The following is a 22870-nucleotide window of genomic DNA, read 5'->3' as shown; positions in this document are numbered from 1 at the left end:
GTGTGTTTTGTTAAAAAGAATCATCCATTAGAGAAATATGGAAGAGAAGTGGGCAGAGACAGACGTATGTATTCACACATAACACAGTTCTGGGGACCAAGTGTTCAACACATGAACCAGTGGGTGACATTTTGTATTCAAACTATAACAGTTTGCAAATGACAGCATCTACAGACATGGAGAGAGGTATTTACCCAAAGTTAGATGCTAGAAGACTGCCAAGACTTCAGAGGAGAACAATACAGTTCAGATTTTGCCTTCTGAAAGTACTAAAGAGTTTAACCAGCCAGCCATCCAAGCAAACAAAACAACGATCATTGACAAAGATCCACTGAGCAAATACTGCATGAGCCAGACAGCTTGCAAAGTGTATGCCTTTGATTTCATTGAGATCTCACAGTTCCATGAAGTATAGGTATCATTTTTGTCCTCTTTTTATCCAAGGAAGCTTAGAGGTTAAGTTACTTCCTGACATAGTACTGCCACTGAGGTAGAGCCTGAACTCAGGTCTGAATCAGTCCCTGACTTCAGAGCCTGGTGCTTAGCAACCATTGTAGTGCTGTGTTCAGAGGAGCAGGAATGAATTAAGTATGGCTGGCTTTATACCCAGTAGAGCGCTGGTCTAGCAGGTACCAAGTCCTGGGTTTGAGCCATAGTGTTACATAAACTGGGTGAGGTAGCCCACACCTATAAACACAGCACACAGGAGGGGAGGCAATGATGAACCAGAAATTCAAGATAATCTTTGGCTGTGTAGCAAGTTCAGTGCAACAGGCTCCATGGGGCCATCTCAAAATTTAAAATAAAAATATAACTTAGTTTGGGTTTTTATTGCTGTGGAAAGAGACAATGACCACAGCAACTCTTACAAGGAAAACATTTAATTGAGGGGCTTGCTTACAGTTTCAGAGGTTCAGTCCATTGTCATCATGACGGAACATGGCAGCGTGTAGGCAGATGTGGTGTTGGAGCTGTGAGTGCTACATCTTGCAGGTAGCAGGAAGGTGACTGAAAGTCACACCGGGGAAGCTTGAGCAAGGGAAACCTCAGAGCCCGCCCCCACGGCAACAAGACCATGCCTTCTAATAGTGTCACTTCCTTTGGGGGCCATTTTCTTTCAGACCAGCACAAAATAATTCTAGTAGACATCTTCTGGTTTTTAAACAGCTAATGGACATCGTATGACAGACTCTATCACATCACAAAGCCTTTGTCTTAATCTATTTAGTGTTATGAAAAAAATCTAAAGCTAGTTACTTTATAAAGGCAAATAGATTCATTCAACTTACCTTTTTTCTTTATTCTTTTGCAGTTTGAGCGCATAGCACTGGTATCTGATTGACTTCAGGGAGGGCTTTGTAGTAAATGGCATTGTAAGCAGTAGGGTGTGTGTGATTGATTGTTGAGTTGTGCTCTTAGAACAGTGCTCCAAAGATTCTGGACTCATTTAAGCAATTTGCTCTCATGGGCTCCTGTGAGGAAAAAAATTATTTCTCTTAGAGACCTAATTAAGCTCGCACCAGACTGTATCTCCTAACGGCTCGACCATCGTTCCGCAGGCCTCCACCAGGGTCCAGGCTTGAGCAAGCACTTTGCAGACCGCATTAAAGCAGTGCATCGTCAATGCACATGAGCCATGAGATTCTGGGCAGAACTCTCCAGGGCAGGTGCGGTTGCTGCTCACCCTTGTAGCTGACATTGGGGCACAGAGAGGCAAGGTGAGCCATTCAGATCCCAGAGCTAGGAAACAGTGAAGTCAGCACTTGAATGTAAACATTTGGACTTCGGGATTTACATCTGGAGTGCTTCATTGCACAGTTGAACAAGACAGTTCTCACGAGCACAGAACATAGTTGGAAAAGTTCAGATGTCATGTGTTAGAGAAGTTAGATCTGGAGCCCAGTGCTTGTGACAGGTTTACCATCGGGAGCCCAGCATGTGTGACATGCACAGCTACAATGTAATTGCTTACATCTTAAGACCCAGTATTAGGACCCCAGGTATTCTAACTCTCAGGAACACTCTGGAGTCACGATTAATAATCTGTGAAGAGCTTTGGATCAGTGTGGATGCTTAAACACCCGTATACAAAGGAGATAGTTTGACCTGCTATTAAGTCTCTCTTAATGTTCTTTTGTAAATAATTTTTTTTTTCTGTACCGGCATTTTATTGCCCGGGTGAAACTGGGAGTTTTCAGTGAATATTTGACCACAGCACTTGATATCCAGCATCTGATCTCCTCGTTTCCTCTGAAAGAGCATTGATCCTCAGTTGCCCAGCTGCAGACTTCAGAATCCAAAACCAGACACCAAACTGCAGCTTTGTGTAGGTCCTATGCTCCTTTTCTACCAGTTTGTTGTCACTCCCGTAAATAATCTCCACATGTATGTATAGGTGTATGTAGTGTACATGTGTGTGCATACTTCATACCCCGTGTTTATTAGTAGTATAGATAAAGATTTAGTGATGAGTCTGTCAGAGATGGCACCAAGAGTCTATATTGAAAATGACCTAGATTCCGAAGCTCTAGCTAGATGGGCATTTAAAACTATTTTTTAAACTTAATATATATTCACCCCAGTACCCTCCTAACCGGTTACCCTACCTCTCCTATTGAGTTTCTTCTTCTAACAGTTCTCTGTTTTCATCTGCATAGGTGGGGGGTCAGTTACTGGAGAGAGTGCCTCCCCCTCCCTTAGCAACATTAACAGCTGATAGCCCTCCCTCAGCAATGTGTGTGTCCTCGTCTGTGAAGAAGTTTGGAAGGGTTCAGTCTGTTCAGTCCCCGGTAGGGCCCATGACCTCCTGAGCCGTGGGCTCCTGACCAGGTTTACAGCATTGGAAGTGACTTTCCTCCTCCGAGCAAGCCTGGCATCTAACGAGAAAGCAACTGGGTAATTCCTTCCAGCCACAGCACACAGGGTCCACACCGAGTTAAGACCAAAACACTCTTTTCTGTCTTCTGGCTCCCAAGTTCTTCCTGTCTCTTCATGGTGCCCACTGAACCTTGAAGGTGATGATGGAGATGCCTCACCTCGGGTTGGGCAGTCACTTGCTCTCAGCACTCGTCAGTTAGGAGTCTCTGTGTTAACTATGGTCCGCTGCATGGACAAGCTTCTCTGCCACGGCTGAGGTGAGAGAAGCACGTGTAAGAGGACCGCTGCGCATGTATGGATGACCTTTGGACTTGTCTGCAGCACACAGCATCCTCCTAGAGGGCTGTCTCATGTAGCCTTGTGGACTTGTCTGTATACACAGCGTCCTCCTAGAGGGCTGTCTCATGGCCTTGTGGACTTGTCTGTATACACAGCGTCCTATAGGGCTGTCTCATGTGGCCTTGTGGACTTGTCTGTATACACAGCGTCCTATAGGGCTGTCTCATGTGGCCTTGTGGACTTGTCTGCAGCACACAGCGTCCTAGAGGACTGAGTGGGGCGAGATCAGGGGAAGGTGCGGAATGTGGTGAAAGATTTCATGTAACTGAGTTGCAAGAGCCTGACTGAGCCCCGAGGATATTCAGTTCAAGGCTGTCCCTTTTGCTTCATGATTTTTGAGGCTAGTCTGGTGTCTAGAAGATGAGGGGGAGAAGTAGGAGCTTGCACATTTTAGTGTGAGATGAAGCCCTGCTGATGAAATAGCTCTTGGATGAATGCCTTTCTATTGTTAGATGTATTCAAATAAAGGGAGGATGACTTCTGACTAGGAGGGACATTGTCTTTTTAATTTTTATTTCATATTATGACATTTTCATACTAGGACCTGTATATATTAGTTTTGATTCTGTTCACCCTACTGCCATATCTCGTCTCCTTTTTCTTCTGCTCATCCCTTCTTTCTCCCCATCCCCGTCTACTTGCATGTCTTGTCTCTTGTCTTTTCTTTCTTTAACTTTGGATCTTCGACGAGTAGAGCCTGTAAACCCCTCCCCGCACCAGAGAGTAAACTGCCCATAAACCCGCAGGAAGAGGAAGACCCTCTCCTATGCTAGGACAGAATGTCGACGGGCCGGTCTTGTGCAGGTCTTGTGTAGGTAGTAGTAGCCGTGGAGAGCTCACAAGAGCAGTGGCCATGCCATGCTTAGAAGACAATGGCCCATGACACCCCCGCTTTCCTCTGGCCCTCACGTTCTTCCTGAGTCTCTTCTGTGATGTGCTTGGGAGCAGGTCGTGTAGATTCCCCGTTCAGGACTGACTGTTTGACATCACTTAGGTAAACTAAGAGTGTCTGCAGTAACCACCACTTATCTCTTACCAGGCCCAAGAGCAGCAGGAGCTTTGGCATCAGCGTGACTATGTAGAAGGAAGTTGATAAGCAGGTACGCCATGGTTAGTTAGCCGAACAGCAGAAGTGACTTCCTCACTGTACCAGATGTGAATTCCCTCTTGTAGAGCAGACCTCAACTCCACTAGAAAACAGCTGCTTTTCCCCGTAATCGCACCAGTGGGCACACCGTGACTGGCTGGCCCTAGTGTAACTGACCAGCTGAGTGAGACCATTGATGACAGTCCTCCCCCAGCAGCCTGCGTAGCACGTTCTAGCGCTATGAAATGCCGACAGGGAGGGAGCTTCCAGCTCAGTTTCAGCTTTGTTTCTTCATGTCCTGGACCAAAGCCCCTGGGAGTCTTGCACAGTAAGGTCTTCCTTCTAGTTCCCAAGGGCAATCGACAGCAGTAGCCATAGTCTCTGTTGTTTTGGGGACCCATGGGGCTTTTCTGGCCAACGACCCATAAGAGGAAGCTTGCCTCTAGCACTGAGATTCTTCCTTCCTTCCTTGCTTCCTGTCTGTGACTGTGTCGTCTATGTCTGTCTGCTTCTGCTTTGTCTTCTGTGTGTACACATGTGTGAGTGTGTGCTTGTGGAAGCTAGAGACGGATACTGGGGGTCCTCCTCAATTGTTCTCCACCTTAGTGGAGAGGAGACAGGGCCTCTCGCTGAGCCTGGAGGAGACCAACTGGGTAGCAGTCCCCGAGGTTTCACCTGTCATTTCTCCGGTGTGCTGGGTTACATATATGTTGCCATGCCCAGCTTTTACGTGGGTGCTGGGCATTAGACTCAGTTCTCTAGCTTGCACGGCAAACATTTTGCCAGTTTAGCTATCTCCCCAAACCCCTGGGATTTTCATATGATAGCTTTATGTTCTGAGACTGGCTTTCTCCCTCTATACATGGGACTTAGGAATAGTAGTTTTAAAAAGACTTCCTTTGCTGGGTGATCATTTGAGTTAGTGTCTAGTCTAGGTTTGCTGTACTTTAATCTTTAATCCTACTGCTTAGCAATATGAGGCAGAAAAGTCATAGGTGCAAGGCCAGCCTGCATTACTGAGTGAGACCTTGCCTCAAGAAAAACAAATTTTAAAAATAAAGCTATTATTGAAAACAGAAAAACTAGCCCAACTAGTTAAAATGTCAGTAGTGCTAATTGTGTTCTGCCAGCAGGTGGCGCCTCATGCCTGCTGCCAGCAACCTCACTTTTCTTTCAGAGTCAGTATGCAATGTTCAGGTTTCTACCTTCTTCTACCTGCCATTGGAATTTTGAAGGGGTTCTATTGAACCTGCAGAACACTTTTAGTATTGTAATATAGCCATCTCCATAATATTAATCCTGCCTACTCTGGAGCATGGCTGACTTCTTCAGTGCCTGGTGTCTCGTTCAGTTACATTGTGCAGGCGCTTACCTCTGTGACTGTGTTTCTTCCTCTCTTCTTCAATGGTGTATGAAGCAATTTTATTTTTTTTTTATTATTTTATTATCTTTCTCAGCAAATTTTTTATTGGTATGTGTAAAAACTGGTCTTGTGCTTTGATTTTGTCTCCTGCAACTTTATTGAAAGTATCATCCGATCTAGCAGTTTTCTGGTGGAGTTCATGAGATCCTTCAGGTACATCCAAACAGGGACAGTCTGACGTTTTTCCTTTCACATGTGTGTTCATCAGGGAAATTCTTTTGTGTTTTGTTGTGTTTGTGTGTATGACATGTATGTTCTTGTCTTGTTTTGCTGTCGGAAATACCTGCTTCTCAGGATGACGTTTTTCTTAGAATACCATTGGTTAATAAAGAAGCTACTTTGGGCCTATTGCAGCGCAGAATGGGGCAAGGTGGGAATTACAAGCAGATAGAGGAGGAGAGAGTAGGCAGAGTCAGGGAGATCCCATATAGCTGCCTGAGGAGAAAGACACTTGTGCTTGTGAGCCATTACTGGTAAACCATGAGCCTTGTAATAAAATATAAAATAATAGAATTGGATTAACTTAAGATGTAAGAGCTAGCTAGAAATATGCTTAAGCTATTGACCAAACAGTATTGCAATTAATATAGTTTCTGTGTGATTATTTGGGTCTGGGCAGCCAGGAAATGAATGAGCAGTCTCCGCCTACAATTGTTGAGGTAGGTTTTGCTATGTCTTAAGGTTTTGTTGGTGGTTCTGTTTGGGTGAATCAATGGCAGTTTTTTTTTTTCCTTCTCATTGGTTTGCTGGTTAATTGATTCCAGCCTTGTCATGTTCCATTATCTGTTTTCTTGTGAAATACATTCTCTCCTGAGTCCTTGTGGGCAGAATAATCTTCTTCTGCATAGAGCATCCCTTAAGAATTTTCTACAGTGTTGGCTCTGTTATCACGAACTGCCTCAGTTTGTTCTGGAAACACTCATTTCTCCGTCAGTTTTAAGAGAGAGCTTGGCTTCATGGAATGAACTCGGTTGGCAGTACTTTTCAGTACTTAGAATCGACAGGAGCCATGTTTTCCTGGCTTTCGGTGTCGGTGACAGATCTGATAGTGTTGCTGCCTTTGTGTGTGGTTGGAAGTTTTTCATTTATAGCTTTTAGTATTATTTCTCAGCTTTGCATTTTTGACATGCCGTGACTAGGTTCTTCTGTGGTCACATCTAAATGTCTTTGGGTTTGGATGTTTTTCCCTATCTCTGGGAAGTCTTTACTACTTTTTCACGTTGTGTTTGTATATGCTGTAAGACTTCATCTCATCGCCTTCTGCCTCATGGCTTTGTAGGTTGGGTCTTGGAAGCCTGGGTTGTGATTATTAATTGTGATTATTAATTGCCTTTTCTTTTTATACATCTCTATGTGCTGTTGTCTTGACATTGTCCCCATACCTGGAATTCATTTTGGGCTTGATCATGTCTCTGGTGATATTTTTTGCTGTTTAGTTCAGTTTGGTTTTGTTGGTTTTGAGACATGATCTCACTATGTAGTTCTGGCTGTCCTCAAACTTGCTCTATGAACCAGGATGGCTTGAATTCATAGAGTTCCATCTGCCTCTGCCTCTTGAGTGCTAGGGTTAAAGGTGTGTACCACCACCTTGAGTTTTTTAACAGTAACTTTTAATTTTTTATTGTTTATACATATAATTTATTTTGATGATACTTACCCCACCTCTCTCTCCTGTCTCCTTCTGCAACCCTGTTTCTTCCTAGTATACCCTTGCTTGTTTGATTTTGACTAGCCCACTGAGTTTAATCAGGGCTGTTTACACAGGCCTGGGTGTAGGGCATTTACTGGATTGTGGGGATGTACTACAGCCCACAGCCATAAGCTGCCAACAGGGCCTGAGATGGGGGTGGGACCTAATAGTCCTCCCCATCCACGCAGAAATGTTCTAATCTGTATCTAAAGTTTTTATGCAGATTCTTCTGTGTGGTTTATTCTTTGATTCCCCAAATTTCTGTTTGGTTCTTTTTAAGCATCTCAGTTTTCCTGATGAATTTTTCTTTGTTTCAAATTTTATCTTCAAAGTTTCTGCCTTGTTTTTTTTTTTTTTTTAAATATTTTATGTGCATGGGTGTTTTGCCTGCATGGATGTCTGTGTACCATGTGCATGAAGGTACCCAAAGAAGCCGAAAGAGGGTGTCAGATCCCTTGGAGCTGGGGTTACAGATGATTGTGAGCCACCATGTGGGTGCTTAGAATTGGACCCAGGACCAGGACCTCTGCAAGAGCAGCCAGTGCTCTCAGCTGCAAAGCCATCTCTCCAGTCTCGTTACTCATGCTTTTATTTATGTTGGTATCATTCTTGTCTTGATTCCAAATTAATTTTATAACTTACTTTCTTAGTATGAATTGATACTATTTTATTCATCTGCTTAGTAGCCCCCTATTTTTAGCTTTTCAGTCATCTCATTATCTTTTAGTACTGCGAAGTTGTCAGCCTATGGATGTGCCCCGTTTATTTGTTTGTTTGTCTATTTATTTATTTGTGTGTGTGTTCTTTTTTGAATATCTGTTGGATGTATGTATATTCTAATTTATAGTTTCTCTCTTTTCCTACTGTCTCTCTCTTTTTTTTTTTTTTAACATAGGTCATCCTGGCGAATTGTCCTCTTGGGTTTATGTTCGGGGAAAATCCAAGTGCAATAGCACATGCACTGGCTCGGTTGCAGTGTTATCGCAGGAGGACACACTTGTCACTTGTGTACCCTATGAAGTTCAAGACAGCAGCATTAGGATACTGGTTGGGGATTGCAGCCTGTAGTTCCTTTAGGACGAAGGTACCAGTATTCATGTAATAGTGTAAGGAAGGAATGAGAACGTGTAATGAGAAGGACATTAGAGAACACTGTACTCCCTTAGGAGCATTTTCGAGAAGGTCTGTGAGATCAGCATTCTAGAGCTATGTCTTCAAATTGCTGATCTCTGGGTTTTATATTGAGAGGTCATTTCATTAAGGATGGTAGCAAACATTGTTACCTCTGGCATTGGCTGTCACTGGGTAAATTAGGGTTAGCCTGAGGAGTTTGTGCTCTCCCAGATGGCAGGTTTACTTCCTGGCCTTTTATTTTTAGAACCACTGCATCTCCAAGTGTCATTTCGGGCCATTTTCCTCTTGTGTGTGGTGTGCTCTTTCAGGATGGAGATGCAAGTGTTTTTATTTCAGGAAACGTTATTGAATTCCCTGTTGAGCTACTGGCTGCGTCCCAGCGCTTTCGCTTTCTTTCTTGTTTGGGATTCCGGTCACGCACACACTGGTACTCCTTCTTTCTACTTTCTGCTTCCTCTTGTTCTCTTCCCCCTCTTCCTGCCTCTTCTATGTCCTCTATCCTAAACAGTGCAGCTGGCTCTCTCTGACACTAGGAAGACAAAGTCCTCAGTAGACACACCAGCGACTTCCCAGCCGTGGAATCATGCATGGGATGTCTTATTAATTCCCAGTGCTGTTAAACAGAAGTGTGTGCCCCCCCTTTTGTTTTAAAATCTGTATTGGTGGAGTAGAACTGATGAGGGATGGAAAATGCATCAATGTTACTTTCTAAGAACACTTTAAATGGAGTTCTCCTTTTCTTCTTTGCCTCTAATAGTTTTTAAAATAGATTCCAGAAACTGGTAAGCTTTAGGGTTTTACTATAGGCATTGGCAACCCCCAGTGGCACTCATTCTTGGCACGTTATCTCATGAGATGTTCAGATGTTTTATTTTCAGTACATCTTTAGGGGGGCTTTATGGGCAATGCTTACTCTTTCTTGGGGGAGCTTGGGAACCCGGTTCTTTCATGTGGCCTACACGCACCTTTTCCCAAAACCACTATGCTAATTTCTCGGCCTGGGCATTCCCATTCTAAGGAGGTAGTGACAGTCTGTTACCAGGGTCTTAGTGACAGTCTCAGAGTACAGTTTATCCCACCTGGCAATAACTCAGTAAAGAGTGCTGCCTGCTCTTCCAAAGATCCTGAGTTCAATTCCCAGCAGCCACATGGAGGCTCACAACCATCTGTGATGAGATCTGGTGCTCTCTTGAGGAAGAGACCTGGTCAGTCGTCCTCATCAACTTAGACCGTGAAACCCAACTGGACAAGTTCAACAGAACCGCCATACATGGGCTGCCCATGCCTGCTGCAGCATTGCCAGGGCATAGATTTCATTCATTTCAACCTTGAGGCACAGCCTCCCTGCTCATCTCCCTGGGCCAGGAGCTAGGTTTTCACCTTCAAATTTCCTTCTATTGAGGATGCAGGGTAGTTAAGAATCCCAGTTTTAGGTGTTTCCTCTGCTCACTGTAAGCTTCTTCATGGCATTGAAACACAGGCTCCTCTGTGACCAACAGACCAACAGCGCCACCTGGTTGACTTCTGGTGCCTCGCTTTGCTTCTCAGTCCTCTGCCGAAAGCTACTGAGTGCCAGTCTCAGCACTCCCTCAGGGTTCAGAGCAGGACTTCTACCACCAGCGAAGACTGGCTTGGGAACGGGATCTGAGGGGTAGAACTAGCTGACGACTCAGGCATGTTTACCTGCATGCTTCTGTGTTCCTTGGGGGAAGATGAGCATAAGGGCATAGGGCACAAGGGCATAGGGCACAAGGGCATAGGGCATAAGGGCATAAGGCCTTAGACATAAGGGCAGAGCGAGCATAAGGGTAAAGGCTTCAGGCATAGGGCATCAGGGTAAAAAAGGGATTAGGGAAAAGCATGAAGCACAAGGGTAAAAAGAAGGAGGATCTATCTCCACAAAGCTTTCAGTTTACGTGGGCACACAGACAAGCTAACAATCCCATAGGCGGCAACAGTAGTATCAAGTGTGCATTTTCACAGACCTGGCAAGGAGGTGCTTTACAGTTCAGAGCGGGCGTGGGTGTGAAGTTCCCCTGAGACTGGGAACACAGCCACAGTGGTAGCTACACTGACCTGTGGGCTTGACTTGCGTTAGCATCTAGCTGGTTGAGTTAAAAGGAATCTCTTCTGGGGACCTTGCTCCAGCAGGGTGCCCAGGTGAGAATTTTTCTCTGTGAAGCTAGTTTTAGCCTTTTCCTGTATAAACAGTTAATTTCCTGGGTTATGATCCTACGTTAGTTAAAACCAAGGTAAAGAAAGGGTAAAGACAGAATATTAGTAGCCTGTTAGGTCAGAGCAGAAGACAGTAGATCACACCTTATTACCTCTGTACGAGGCTCCTTTCTTATCAGTGACTGCTGTCAGTAAAGAAGGTGTGTGGGGGACCACTTCTGTGTAGATTTTGGCTACGAGAGCAAGGTCTTGTCTGAATCCTTTTCACACCATGGCTTCATGGTGTGCGGGAGATATCCAGTTGTATCCAGTTGCCCTACAGGAAAAGTCAGGTTGGTTCACTATAGAAGGGAGAAATGCCATGATTTCACATAATTTCTACAGAATGGACAGTGACCTATCCAAAGGACAGGTGCGTCCGCAGCTCTGCACAAAAGCGTTCTCCAGGTGGAGTGTGCGTCTACCCTGCGGATTAGTCCAGTAGATCTGCCAGCTGCACATTGACTGTATAGCCCTTGTGGGCTCCCATGTCCGTTCACTTCAGACCCATTTGTCTTTTCTTTTATGAAAGCCCGACTGTGTATTTTACTTATTTATGTAATTTTAAAAGATGTATTATGACTTAATTATATATTACACACACCCAGACACAAATACATGGACGTGGATGTGTCTGTGTCTGTGTGTGTCTGTGTCTGTGTCTGTGAGTGAGTGTAGATGCACATGGAGGTGGAAGGGTTGGATCCTTTGGAACTATTACCGGAAGTTTTCAGGCCAGCTAATATGGGTACTAGGGGCCCAACTTGGGTCCTTAACTGCTGAGGACCCTTATCAGTGTATTTTAAACGGTATCTTCAGATCTCTCCCCACCCCCAGCATTCCTAAGTAGTCCCACCCAGTTGTCTAGCCTGCAGTATTCTCTTCCAGAACATTGAGATCCTATGTAGCTCTAATGCTTAGTGACTCTGGGAGTTTAATTCCTGGTTTTAAACCTCACATGAGTGTATGTGTGAGCATTTAGGTACTGTGGCACGAGTCTGGACATCAGACGACAACCTGAAGGAGTCAGGCCCCTCATTCCACCATGTGGGTTTGATCCAGGACGTTAGGCCAGGTGACTGACAAGTGCTTTTACTGACGAGCCATCTGACCAGCCCACAGGTCCAATTTGCGAAGAGTCTAAATAAAGTTATAAATCTGGTCCTGAGGGATATTGACAAGGAAGGGGGACAGGCCAAGGACAGCCCCGTGATCACGTCAGGATTGCAGGCTCTTTTCAAATCTTCCCTCTGGCAAGAAGGCTTTCCCGCTGTGACCTGTGTCCAGTGTGGACTGTGTTCTGTGCGGTCCGCTAGCTCTGATGGGACTGCTTTTCTGCCTGGTTCTAGGTCTCTTGGATGTAGGTGTCCTGTACTGAGGATGAGAGTCGACAGCAAGCCCAGACTGTTAGTTTCCAGCTGTAATGAGCTGTTATTTGAAAAAGGCCACAATTATGAGTCGCCACCCACTTGATATGAGATTATACATGATGAATTCTGAAATATAAAACTGAGAAGTTAAGTCAACTATAAAGTTAGTTTAGAATGTAAGCAAAATCATAGGTAAATTTAAGTCACTTGAAGCACCATCAACACTAAATATATTTTCAATTTGATGTCTGTTATTTATTTTAATGTCATTGTAAACTCTATAAGCTTGTACTTAATAATGCTATAAATAGAAAATTTTACTATTTTCTCATGTTTATATTGAATTTAATTCACCCTCATCTTGCTTTACCCTCTTGCCCACTGCTGCCCTCTCCTTCTGTTACATAACTACAGTAAATACCCCAAAATGGATTTAAACATTTTTTGGCCAGGGGGCTGGAGATGACTCAGTAGTTAAGGGCACTGGCTGTTCTTCCAGAGGACCTGGGTTTGATTCCTCTAACTCACATGGCAGTTTACACGTGTCTGTAACTTCAGTGGATCCGATGCTTTCTTCTGGCATCTGTGGGCTGCATGCCTGTTGTGAACAGATACGCACACAGGCAAAACATCCATGAGTATAAAACAAAAATAAAGTCTTAAAAAAAAAATCCTCCTACCCTTGAATTGTGGGTGCAGGTTTGCTTGTGGATAGCCGGTCCAAAGTTGTATCATCCTAGGAGTCTCCCAGCGCCTAACGCCAACCTTTGCTTCCCCAGTGGCTGTGGGTCAGGGAGCTGATGCTCTCTCTTGTTATGTTTCAGGATACAGTGCCCGTCATTGTGGACTACTGTCTTCTGCTTCAACGAAAGTGAGTACCCATTGCCCGTCAGCATGAGTCTTTCCCGACCCAGGTAGTGTCTTGCATAGGAATTCTATAGATTTAGCTAGAATTTTTCTTAATTTGCACAACTTCATTCTCTCATTTTCAGACCCTTCATCCGATGAACTTTTCCCAAACAGAAGCTTGTGGTTTATCATCTGTGCTTGTGTGCTGCCGAAACAGAGGGGAAGGCATCACATAGGGTGATGCAACTCTTTTTTATTTTTTTAAAAACAATCTTTTTCTCATTTTACATAGCTAACCCGGTTCCCATTCCCACTCTGCTCCCCCCACTTTGCCCCCACTCCAGCCTCCCATCCACTTTTCATAGAGGGTAAGGCTTCCCAAGGGGAGTCAACAAAGTCTGACACATCACTTTGAGGCAGAATCGAGGCCCTCCCCCCTTATCTAGGCTGAGCAAGGGATCCCTCCAAAGTGGATGGGCTCCTAGTTGCCAGTTCAAACTCTAGGGATAAATCCTGGCCCCACTGCCAGTGGCCCCATAGACTGCCCAAGCCTCCAACTGTTGCCCACGTCCTGTGGGCCTAGTTTGGTCCTATGCAGGTTCCCCTGGTATCTGTCCAGGGTCAGTGAGCTCCCACAGGTCAGCTGTTTCGTTGGGTATCACCACCATGGTCTTGGCCCCTTTGCTCCTCCCTCTCTTGGACTGGAAGCTCGGCCCAGCGCTTAGCTGTGGATCTCTGCAGGGCCATACAACTCTTACGGCTGTTACTCACCGTAGTATTTCATGTCTTTCAAAAGAGGCTAGGTTCATTTTGCTAATTTACTTTTTTTTTCAGAGCCTTTTTATTTAACAACAAAGTCAGTGTAAAACTCTAGATTAGATTTTTTTTTTTTAGGTTTAAGAATTAACTTTATTAATTTCCAGCATGAGCCAGTTCATAGTCTTCGACACTCAACGCTCCTGGGTCCTTCGCATCAGTGTCTCTAACTGTAGCACCTTGTGAATGTGTAGGGCAATGGGCTGAGCATTGCTGTTCTGTTTTATAGACAATGCTCCATGGTAGCAAGTGACTAAGAGACTTGTCCGCTTCACACAGGCACTGTTGGGGCAAGGTGGGGTTCTCAGCGCAGGAGTCTAGCTCCTGTGCTCTTTGTCTTAGCCGGTAGCTAAGACCACTTGCTAAGGCTAAAGGTCTTGTGTGAGGATATAATTCATGCACAGCTATAACCCTACCAGCATTCATGTGACTTATGAATATACACGTCTGTTGGGAACCAGATTCCTGTGGAAGTGGAAGTGAAGGCTATTTAGGGACAGTCGTTTTCTATGTCTGACTTTGATTGAGTTGTAGAGAACCCTAGCTTCTGTGCCCTCATGGCTTAAATTGACCCCAGTGTTTTAGCTGTTGTCTGTGACATGTGCCCACAGCAGAGATATTGTTGACAGTGTTGTTTTGTACATTTTCCTCCTTATAAGTCAGTGCTGAGTGAGAAGTTTCTTCAGGTGTGAAGACCTGAGGAGTCTCGGCGCCATGACACTCTTTGGGCCCTCTACGTCCTCCTTTCCCGATCTAGTGTTATTTTACCCCATTTTCACACTCAGTTTCTTGCTAGTTATGTTTTTAATTTTTAAAATAACCTTAGTAGTTTTAGGTTTATATATTTTGTTTTGTTTAACTCTCATACTTAAGAGAGGCAATGCTAGCCTCATTTCCGGAGCAGGAAGCGTAGGTAAAGAGGCTTCCTAATGATGTTAGATACTGCGGTCAGCTTGACTCTTCACATTGAGAGAGTTCTGATCATAGAAGGACATGCATCTCATATAAATAAGTGTGGCCTGGTGCAGAGTGGCTCTTTAATACTTGACGATTGAATGACAGAGGTCACTTGTGCTCACTGTCTGGAATTCTGAGTGCTCTCATAGTGACACAAAGTTAAAATGACCCCAACAGTTGTAAATGAAGGACAAGATGGGGTAAAAAGTTTGCCAGAAACATTTCATGTTATTCCTAAAAATGTTTTGTAGATAAACATTTCTTATATGTATGCTTTGAAAAGAAAATATTCTCCGATCTGTCAGCTAGCGTGAGATCAGGGATTTCCCATTAAACCAGACCACATTAAGAGAAGCCGGAACTCTTCCCGTTCTCACGTTAGAATCCCATTATTACCCCTGGTTCCCACCAACCTCTCTCCAGCAGCCTTCTTTCTGATACCTCAGCGTGTTTTCTTCTGGGCTGTGCCAGGGTAAACAGTGTTTGTCACTGAGAGTCTCACGGAGGAATACCTGAGTCATGGTGTAATCTGGTACACAGAGGAATATCTGGTCCTTTCGCAGCCCTCCCTCTGTCCTCCTTGGCTCACGTGCAGAGATCCTCGTTGTCTGGTCTGATAGAAATGCTACAGTTTCCCGAGTCTCAAAAATAGACTCTCCGTCTAGCTTTTGCTGGGTGAGGGTCCCACGTGCCTTTGTTTTCTTTCGCTCCTGGTCTGGTCCTGGCCTGCTTTTTAAGGTCCAGCAACTGCAGGAGGGCCAGGGCAGCATCACCACCATGGCTCAAAGGCCTGAGGCTGAGCTGTTCTAGATTTAGCTTCTTCCCATCTGGCTTTCTTTTCAGTTGGACTACGATCCTGTCTAGTCCCGGGCTTAGGGGAAGGATAGAATAAGCTGTTTGATCAGCATTGATTCATTATTCCTAAGCCATCTATCTGGTAGGTTATTTCCATTTCAAACATGGTAATTAAAGTATTAGAGGTGAATATGTAGTGTTAAATCAGTACTAAATGCTAGAGGTTTTGTAACATTTTAGAGATGCCACAGATAATCAAGTCACCGTGGTAGTAGTTTAGGCTTGCTAGAGCAGAGGGAGGATGTGTCACTTTCCATCTCTGTAAACTGGTATTCTCTGAGAAGGACTCATGCCATTGAGATTCCCCCTAGGAGCAAATTGTGTACAGTGCAAATATCATTTTATTAGACTTAATGTCAGTTTTATCGCCCATGTGAAGTAATCATAATTGTAAAAATCGTGTAAAGATGGGTGCAGTATTGGATTATATTTCAGTAAAATGTAATGAAGCTGGCCACATTAGGCTTTTCATCACTGTGGATAGTATCCAAAGGGATTAAGCTCAATGACTTGATTGTATGGGAGCTGAGCCGGCAGTACTTCAGAAAGCCCAGTAGACACACAGTAGCCCTTGGATATCGGCTCTGGCTCGGTGTACTTAGTGTAGATAACCGGCAAGTCTGTTTCTTTGACGATGCCCACTTCTCTTTCCTCTCAGAATTTGCAGGTAATATCAAATAAGTTCTTCACGTTAAAAAAAAAAGTTATAAAACTGGTAATGTAAGATGAGTTTAACTTTTTTTTTTCATTTGCAGCAAAAAAAAAAAAAAGCTCTCTAAAGCATATCCGTTAATGTGAGTGTTAGTAAAAGTGACGCCACTAGAACCTTATCTGTTATTCATAATGGACTCTGTTATAGGAGGCGAAGCTGAAAATAGCACACAGCAGGCTGACGTTAGCCCTGCAGGAAATACGTCAGCACCCCAGAGAATAAAGACTGTGTGTGCCTTCCTCTCATCTCCTTCCTGATGAGAAACTGTGTGTGCCTTCCTCTCATTTCCCTGATGAGAAACTGTGTGTGCCTTCCTCTCATCTCCCTGATGAGAAACTGTGTATACCTTCCTCTCATCTCCTTCCTGATGAGAAACTGTGTGTGCCTTCCTCTCATCTCCTTCCTGATGAGAAACTGTATGTACCTTCCTCTCATCTCCTTCCTGATGAGAAACTGTGTGTACCTTCCTCTCATCTCCTTCCTGATGAGAAACTGTGTGTACCTTCCTCTCATCTCCTTCCTGATGAGAAACTGTGTGTACCTTCCTCTCATCTCCTTCCTGATGAGAAACTGTGTATACCTTCCTCTCATCTCCTTCCTGATGAGAAACTGTGTGTGCCTTCCTCTCATCTCCTTCCTGATGAGAAACTGTATGTACCTTCCTCTCATCTCCTTCCTGATGAGAAACTGTGTGTGCCTTCCTCTCATCTCCCTGATGAGAAACTGTGTGTGCCTTCTTCTCATCTCCTCCCTGATGAGAAACTGTGTACCTTTCATCTCCCTGATGAGAAACTGTGTGTGCCTTCCTCTCATCTCCTCCCTGATGAGAAACTGTGTACCTTTCATCTCTTTCCTGATGCTGAATAGATTTTCATGTTGTAGAATTCTGTTTCCTTTTTATTTGAGGTAGTGATATGGATATGTGTTCCTGAGCCTGGTTTTTCTTGTCCTTTGGTCCTAGCCCAAGTGGTCTAGCCTTAGTCTTGTCAACATTGTCCCTGCCCTTCACACAGAAGTGTCTCTGCTGTTTGCTGAACTTGTGGTTTTCCTGGGGAAGTGAAGGATCAGAAACGGAGATGAAGCTCATCTGTACCTCACTGGGAATGTTGAGGTGCCAGAAACGGGAGCAGGGTACATGGTCCTTTGACACTTTTCCTCCTCCATCGAGTCTTCCTGCTTAACCGCCCACTATCAGTGTTACTGCTCTCTGAAGCAGTTGGCCCACCATTGAACACAGGCCGTAGGCCAGAGAGCTGGGCTCGGATCCTCACTGGTATCTCCAGCGTGTTCTTCAGCAGGCAGCTGAACTTGGTCAGCTTCATTTGTTTTATACTTATTTATGTATTTATTTTAGTGGGGAGAACATGCTGCAGCCTGAGTGTGTAGGTAAGAGGAAAACTTGCAGAATTATTTCTCTCCTTCAACCCCGTGGGGCCTGAGATCAGATTGTCAGTCTTGGTGGCAAGCCCCTTACTCACTAACTCATCTTGCTGTCCCTGTTTGAGGCAGTTTTGTGTTTAGTCGAAGATGGCCTTGAACTGATAATCACCCGGCCTCAGCTCTCTGGGTGTTAGGATTACTGGAATGTATCACTGTGTTTGGCAACATTTTTTTCTAAAAGAATTGTTGGGAAGGGTTGCTTTGTGCAGTATTGCAATGTAAAGTTCGATGCAAACATTGTTAATGTTTCTATTAAACTGATGTAAATTGAAGTTTGGAAAAGATGTGACATACTTAGACTAAATTTAATAAATAAATTTGGAATAAATAGATAAATAAAATTTGGAATGTTCCTAAAACTACTATTTTTTTCTTTCTGTTATAGGGATCTTTTATTTAGCCAAATGTACGACAAATTAAGTGAAAACTCAGTGGCAAAAGGAGTGTTTTTGGAGTGCCTTGAGCCATATATTTTAAGTGATAAATTGGTGGGAATTACACCTCAGGTCATGAAAGACTTGATTGTTCATTTCCAAGACAAAAAACTAATGGATAGTGTGGAAGCCCTCATTGTACACATGGACATCACCAGCCTAGACATTCAGCAGGTGAGTTGACAGTCTGCCCACTTGAGTAAGCACTGTTCCTTCATTGATCATGTTTACCTGACCAGTAGGCCTCGATCTGCCTTCCACAGACCCCAGTTATGTGGGGTTCAGGCAGCTATGGCTGAGGGTGTATGTGGGGTTCAGGCAGCTGTGGCTGAGGGTGTATGTGGGGTTCAGGCAGCTGTGGCTGAGGGTGTATGTGGGGTTCAGGCAGCTGTGGCTGAGGATGTATGTGGGGTGCAGGCTGCTGTGGCTGAGGATGTATGTGGGGTTCAGGCAGCTGTGGCTGAGGGTGTATGTGGGGTTCAGGCAGCTGTGGCTGAGGGTGTTATCTAGAGTTCAGGCAGCTGTGGCTGAGGATGTATGTGGGGTTCAGGCTGCTGTGGCTGAGGGTGTATGTGGGGTTCAGGTAGCTGTGGCTGAGGGTGTATGTGGGGTTCAGGCTGTTGTGGCTGAGGATGTATGTGGGGTTCAGGCTGATGTGGCTGAGGATGTATGTGGGGTTCAGGCAGCTGTGGCTGAGGGTATATGTGGGGTTCAGGCAGCTGTGGCTGAGGATGTATGTGGGGTTCAGGCTGCTGTGGCTGAGGGTGTTATCTAGAGTTCAGGCAGCTGTGGCTGAGGGTGTATGTGGGGTTCAGGCTGCTGTGGCTGAGGGTGTTATCTAGAGTTCAGGCATCCTGGTTGTCAAGTGTCTCTTCATAAAGCATAAATTTAAGGAGAGAAGTTTGGCAATGAGCAGAAAGATAAGTAAACAAACCAGAGATTATTTGAAAATAAATGTTACATTACAGATCAAACAGGACAGTATAGTAGAGATAGGCTGCCTGAGGTTGGCTAACTATAGAAAATCTTTCTGACTGATGGAAGGTATTGGAAAACTAAGATGGTGGTGCATGTCTGTTATCCCAGGATTTGTGGTTGTGGAGGCAAAGCCAGGAGGATATAGGTTCATGTGGGCTACAGAGTAAGACCACAGCCAGTCTGGGATATGTAAGACTCTCTTTCAAAGAGAGAGAGAGAGAGAAGGCATTCAGACAGAGACAGAAGAAATCAATAACACATGCATTTTGGACAAGAAGATCGTTTTAGGTAAAAACCACTGTAAAGGGAGAAGAGGTTCTGCCTTGAGTGTTAAAATGAGAGGGGAAGAGGCAAGCAGGCCTGGAGCCTGGTGAAAAGAAGCAGAGCTCGCAGCACAAGGGAAAGTTGCCCATTGTGTTCTGAGTGCTGTACAGAAGTCATGAGGCTGTTTCAGCAGAACCACTGTGCTCCCAGGGAGACAGTGTGCTGGAGGACGTCAGCTTGCTCTGGTGTTTGCGAGACCATAAGTTGGCGTGAGGATGTGTGACTGAGGGAATGGGAGTCTGTGAAGATGTTGCGTTACGGACAGGGTGAGCAGTGGTCGCCTGGAGGTGGCTGGAGGGCAAACGGTCCGAGTCTGAGAGGCAGGGTTAGGAGTCTCGTTTGCCGTTTGTCTTGCGATAGCTGCTAGACATCTTGTGAAGATACTAGGCAGCTGGGTGGGCCAGAGGGAGGCTAGGGTAGAAGACGTGTCATTTACGGCAAGGAGACTGTAACTCAGGAGACAGGGCGGAAATCCTAGCAATACCTCTTGTTTTTCTTCTTATTCCTCTGCCAAGCTGTTCTCCTCCAGTCCTTTGGTCAGTGGTACGACACAGCCCTCAAGCGAAGAGAAGACAAGGACCTCATTCTGCTAGCCACCTGCCCTTTTCTAAACGTTCCCTCTCCTCTCTGTTCATCCACACCACATCCTTTTCCATGTAGTTTCCCATCCTCACTGTCTAATGCCCATGCAACCCGTCCTGTTCATTTTGTTTTATGGCTCACGTGCCAGGTGTCCTTGAGGTCCTAGCTTGTATGCTGTTCCAAATGACTTTGAATGCTGAAGACTGAGCCAAGTTCCTTTAGAATGTTTATTGTAATTGTAAACAATGGTGTGTGTTTGTGTGCCTTTAGCTGAATATCTTCCACAAGTCTTTTTATTATTTGTTTAATTTTTGAGATTATATCATTTTCCCCTTCCCTTTCCTTCCTCCAAACCCTCTCATATATCCCTCTTCATGAGTCTTAATCACACCATTTCATTGTCTTCTTTGATGTGTGTCCAAGCTGAGTGTATGTTCTAGGAAGGTAGAGCTCCAGGCTGGAATTTGTCTGTCACTTTATTCTAGTGCTGAAGAGATGGTTTGTAAATTTTTGAAGATCTGTTTTAGTTATTAAAAGTAAATTGAATGTTTAAAAGGGAAGGCTACAAAGAAACAAAGTTAGAGGTGAGTGCTATTAAAGTAGCTGTTATGCTTTTTGAACCACTATTGAACTTGCAGTAACATCCTTCCATTGGGTTTGAGGGTCTAAATTCCATTTTCCACCAGAGAAGAAGGAATAAGAAAGCTTAGGGAAGAGAAAGATCTTCAATCTCAGAGTCTGAAGGAAAATGGTTGGTGTGGTGGTGTCACATGGCTCAGGGGCCTCTTCTTTTATAGGTGGTTCTCATGTGTTGGGAAAATCGTCTGTATGACGCCATGATCTATGTCTACAACAGAGGCATGAACGAGTTCATTAGCCCGATGGAGGTAAGGTGCTTTCTAACGCAACGCATTTGACCTTATCTGGTGCCCCTCTGCTTTCCGTAAACTTGGAATAGTTATTTCATCTTTTCATTTTACAATTTTATACTGAATTCATTACTTTAAAAAATTAATTTTTTTGTTTTGTTTTCCAAGACAAGGTTTCTCTGTATAATAGCCCTAGCTATTCTGGAACTTGCTTTGTAGGTCAGGTTGATCTCAGCTCACTGAAATCCTCCTGCCTCTGCCTCCCAAGTGCCAGGATTAAAGGCATGTGCCTCCATGCCCTACTCTGAAGAATTAATTTTTTAAAATTACATTTATTTATTTTTTTGTGCACATGCACGCCTGTGTGTTTATGTGTGGTGTGGTTAGGCATGCGTGTGTGTCGGGGACGGTTGATTCTCATTCTTCTGCCACATGGGTCCTAGGGATTAAACTCGGGTTGCCAGGGCTCCTTCTGCACTGAGCCATCTCACTCACTGGCCCTCAGCTTGGGACTTTTAGGTGGTATTTGCTTTTTTAATTTCTTGTTGCTGATGGTTGAACTCAGGACCTCTGTGTGCTGTGTATTCTCTACCACAGAGCTACACCTTTAGCCTCAGGAGTCTTTAGTTGCATATGTGAATATTTAAATATCAGGGAACAGTAGACAGAAACAATGCCTACTGTTAACTTTAAGTTCTGTTCTGTTTTATGTAACTTTTCCAAAAGGTCTAAGAAATTCATATAATTGTGGTAAGGAATGAAGTGCTGGTGGGCACTGCTGTTTGAGTACCATTCTGTGAGGTCCTGAGAGTCATCAAGAGTCTGTGAGCTGCTATCTCTGATTTTGTGATTACAGAATGCCGAGCGAGGCTTTCCTGGTGCTGCTGTTGTCTCCCAGGACACCTTCCTGGGAGAATCTAGGAGCACAGAGGCTTTTGTCTCTGGATGGTGTAACCACAGATACATGTGGCTTTCTCAGTCCCTGCTTATTGCCGTAGTGGCAAAGGTACCCCGGGAGCCAGACGCTCACTTTAGTATTGTCTGGCCAGCAGTTGTTCAGGTGCTATTTGTCTGAGCACACCACCTTCGGTTTTGGTCACACCGTTTTCCCATGGTCAGTTTCTAACCCCGACTGTCGGTGATAATGAGACTCTGATCTTTGCTTTAATCGTGTCAACTGTCCCCTCAGTAAGGTTCATCCTTCCTTACATCAGAATGTTCTCACGTCATTTCAGGACCACCATTAGGAAGAATTAATGTGGTGTCCAGTTTTTCTCAGAATAATTCCTTAAAGCAAGTTCTAATTTGAGTCATTCATTCCACTTTGATAAAAAATGGTTGTTGAGGTAGGGATGGTAAGATGGCTCAGTGGGTAAAGGCTCTTGGCAACCTGACCTTGATCCCTGGAACCTACATGGTAGAAGGAGAGATCCAGTTTTCCCAGGTTCTCTTTTGACATGCCATGCTGCCATTCACCCCCACCCCCACCCCCACCCCCACACACACTTAGAAAATACGTTAATTAAAAAAATTGAACTGGCTGCTGGATTTTTATGTTGCTTTTGACAGTTTCATTTTATCTGCTTTTGTTCGTTTCCAGTCTGGTTTATGGTTCTAGCTTGCCGTGTCAGGTGGAACACGGCTTTGAGCTTGCCTCTCTTGTTCAGAGTAGTTTCTGCCTTGAATGGGTCTCGGCGGGGCAGCCTGGTATTTGCTACTGAGCGGTTTGGAGACGTGGGCAGTAGGCAGTGGGTTCATGGCGTGGTTCCCTTTTTCAGTGTGTAAGGCTTAGCTGTCTTAGTTCGGACGAGGTCTACATTAAAAGACAGTTTGTTTCTTTTGAAAATTGCTAGGTTTTCCAGGATGAAAGACTGAAATCTCCTCAGTGCTTCGTGTGGGCAGGAAAGTCCTCTCCTCTGC

At 44.6% G+C, this 22870-nt stretch overlaps 1 protein-coding gene across 1 annotated transcript in view; it reads left to right on the top strand.

Moving 5' to 3' along the window:
- Vps8 (VPS8 subunit of CORVET complex) overlaps window positions 1-22870 on the top strand; it is a 218506-nt gene that overhangs the window by 68810 nt on the left and 126826 nt on the right. Inside the window, exons 21-23 of the mRNA XM_057764343.1 lie at window positions 12959-13005; window positions 18149-18371; window positions 20879-20968. Of these exons, the coding sequence (XP_057620326.1) occupies window positions 12959-13005; window positions 18149-18371; window positions 20879-20968 (360 nt within the window). The remainder of the gene's footprint in view (window positions 1-12958; window positions 13006-18148; window positions 18372-20878; window positions 20969-22870) is intronic.

The sequence above is a fragment of the Chionomys nivalis genome, chromosome 3 (assembly GCF_950005125.1).
Source record: "Chionomys nivalis chromosome 3, mChiNiv1.1, whole genome shotgun sequence".
Classification (NCBI taxonomy): domain Eukaryota; kingdom Metazoa; phylum Chordata; class Mammalia; order Rodentia; family Cricetidae; genus Chionomys; species Chionomys nivalis.
Note: the sequence above shows the minus strand (reverse complement) of the source record. Positions and strands in the feature narration are given on the sequence as shown.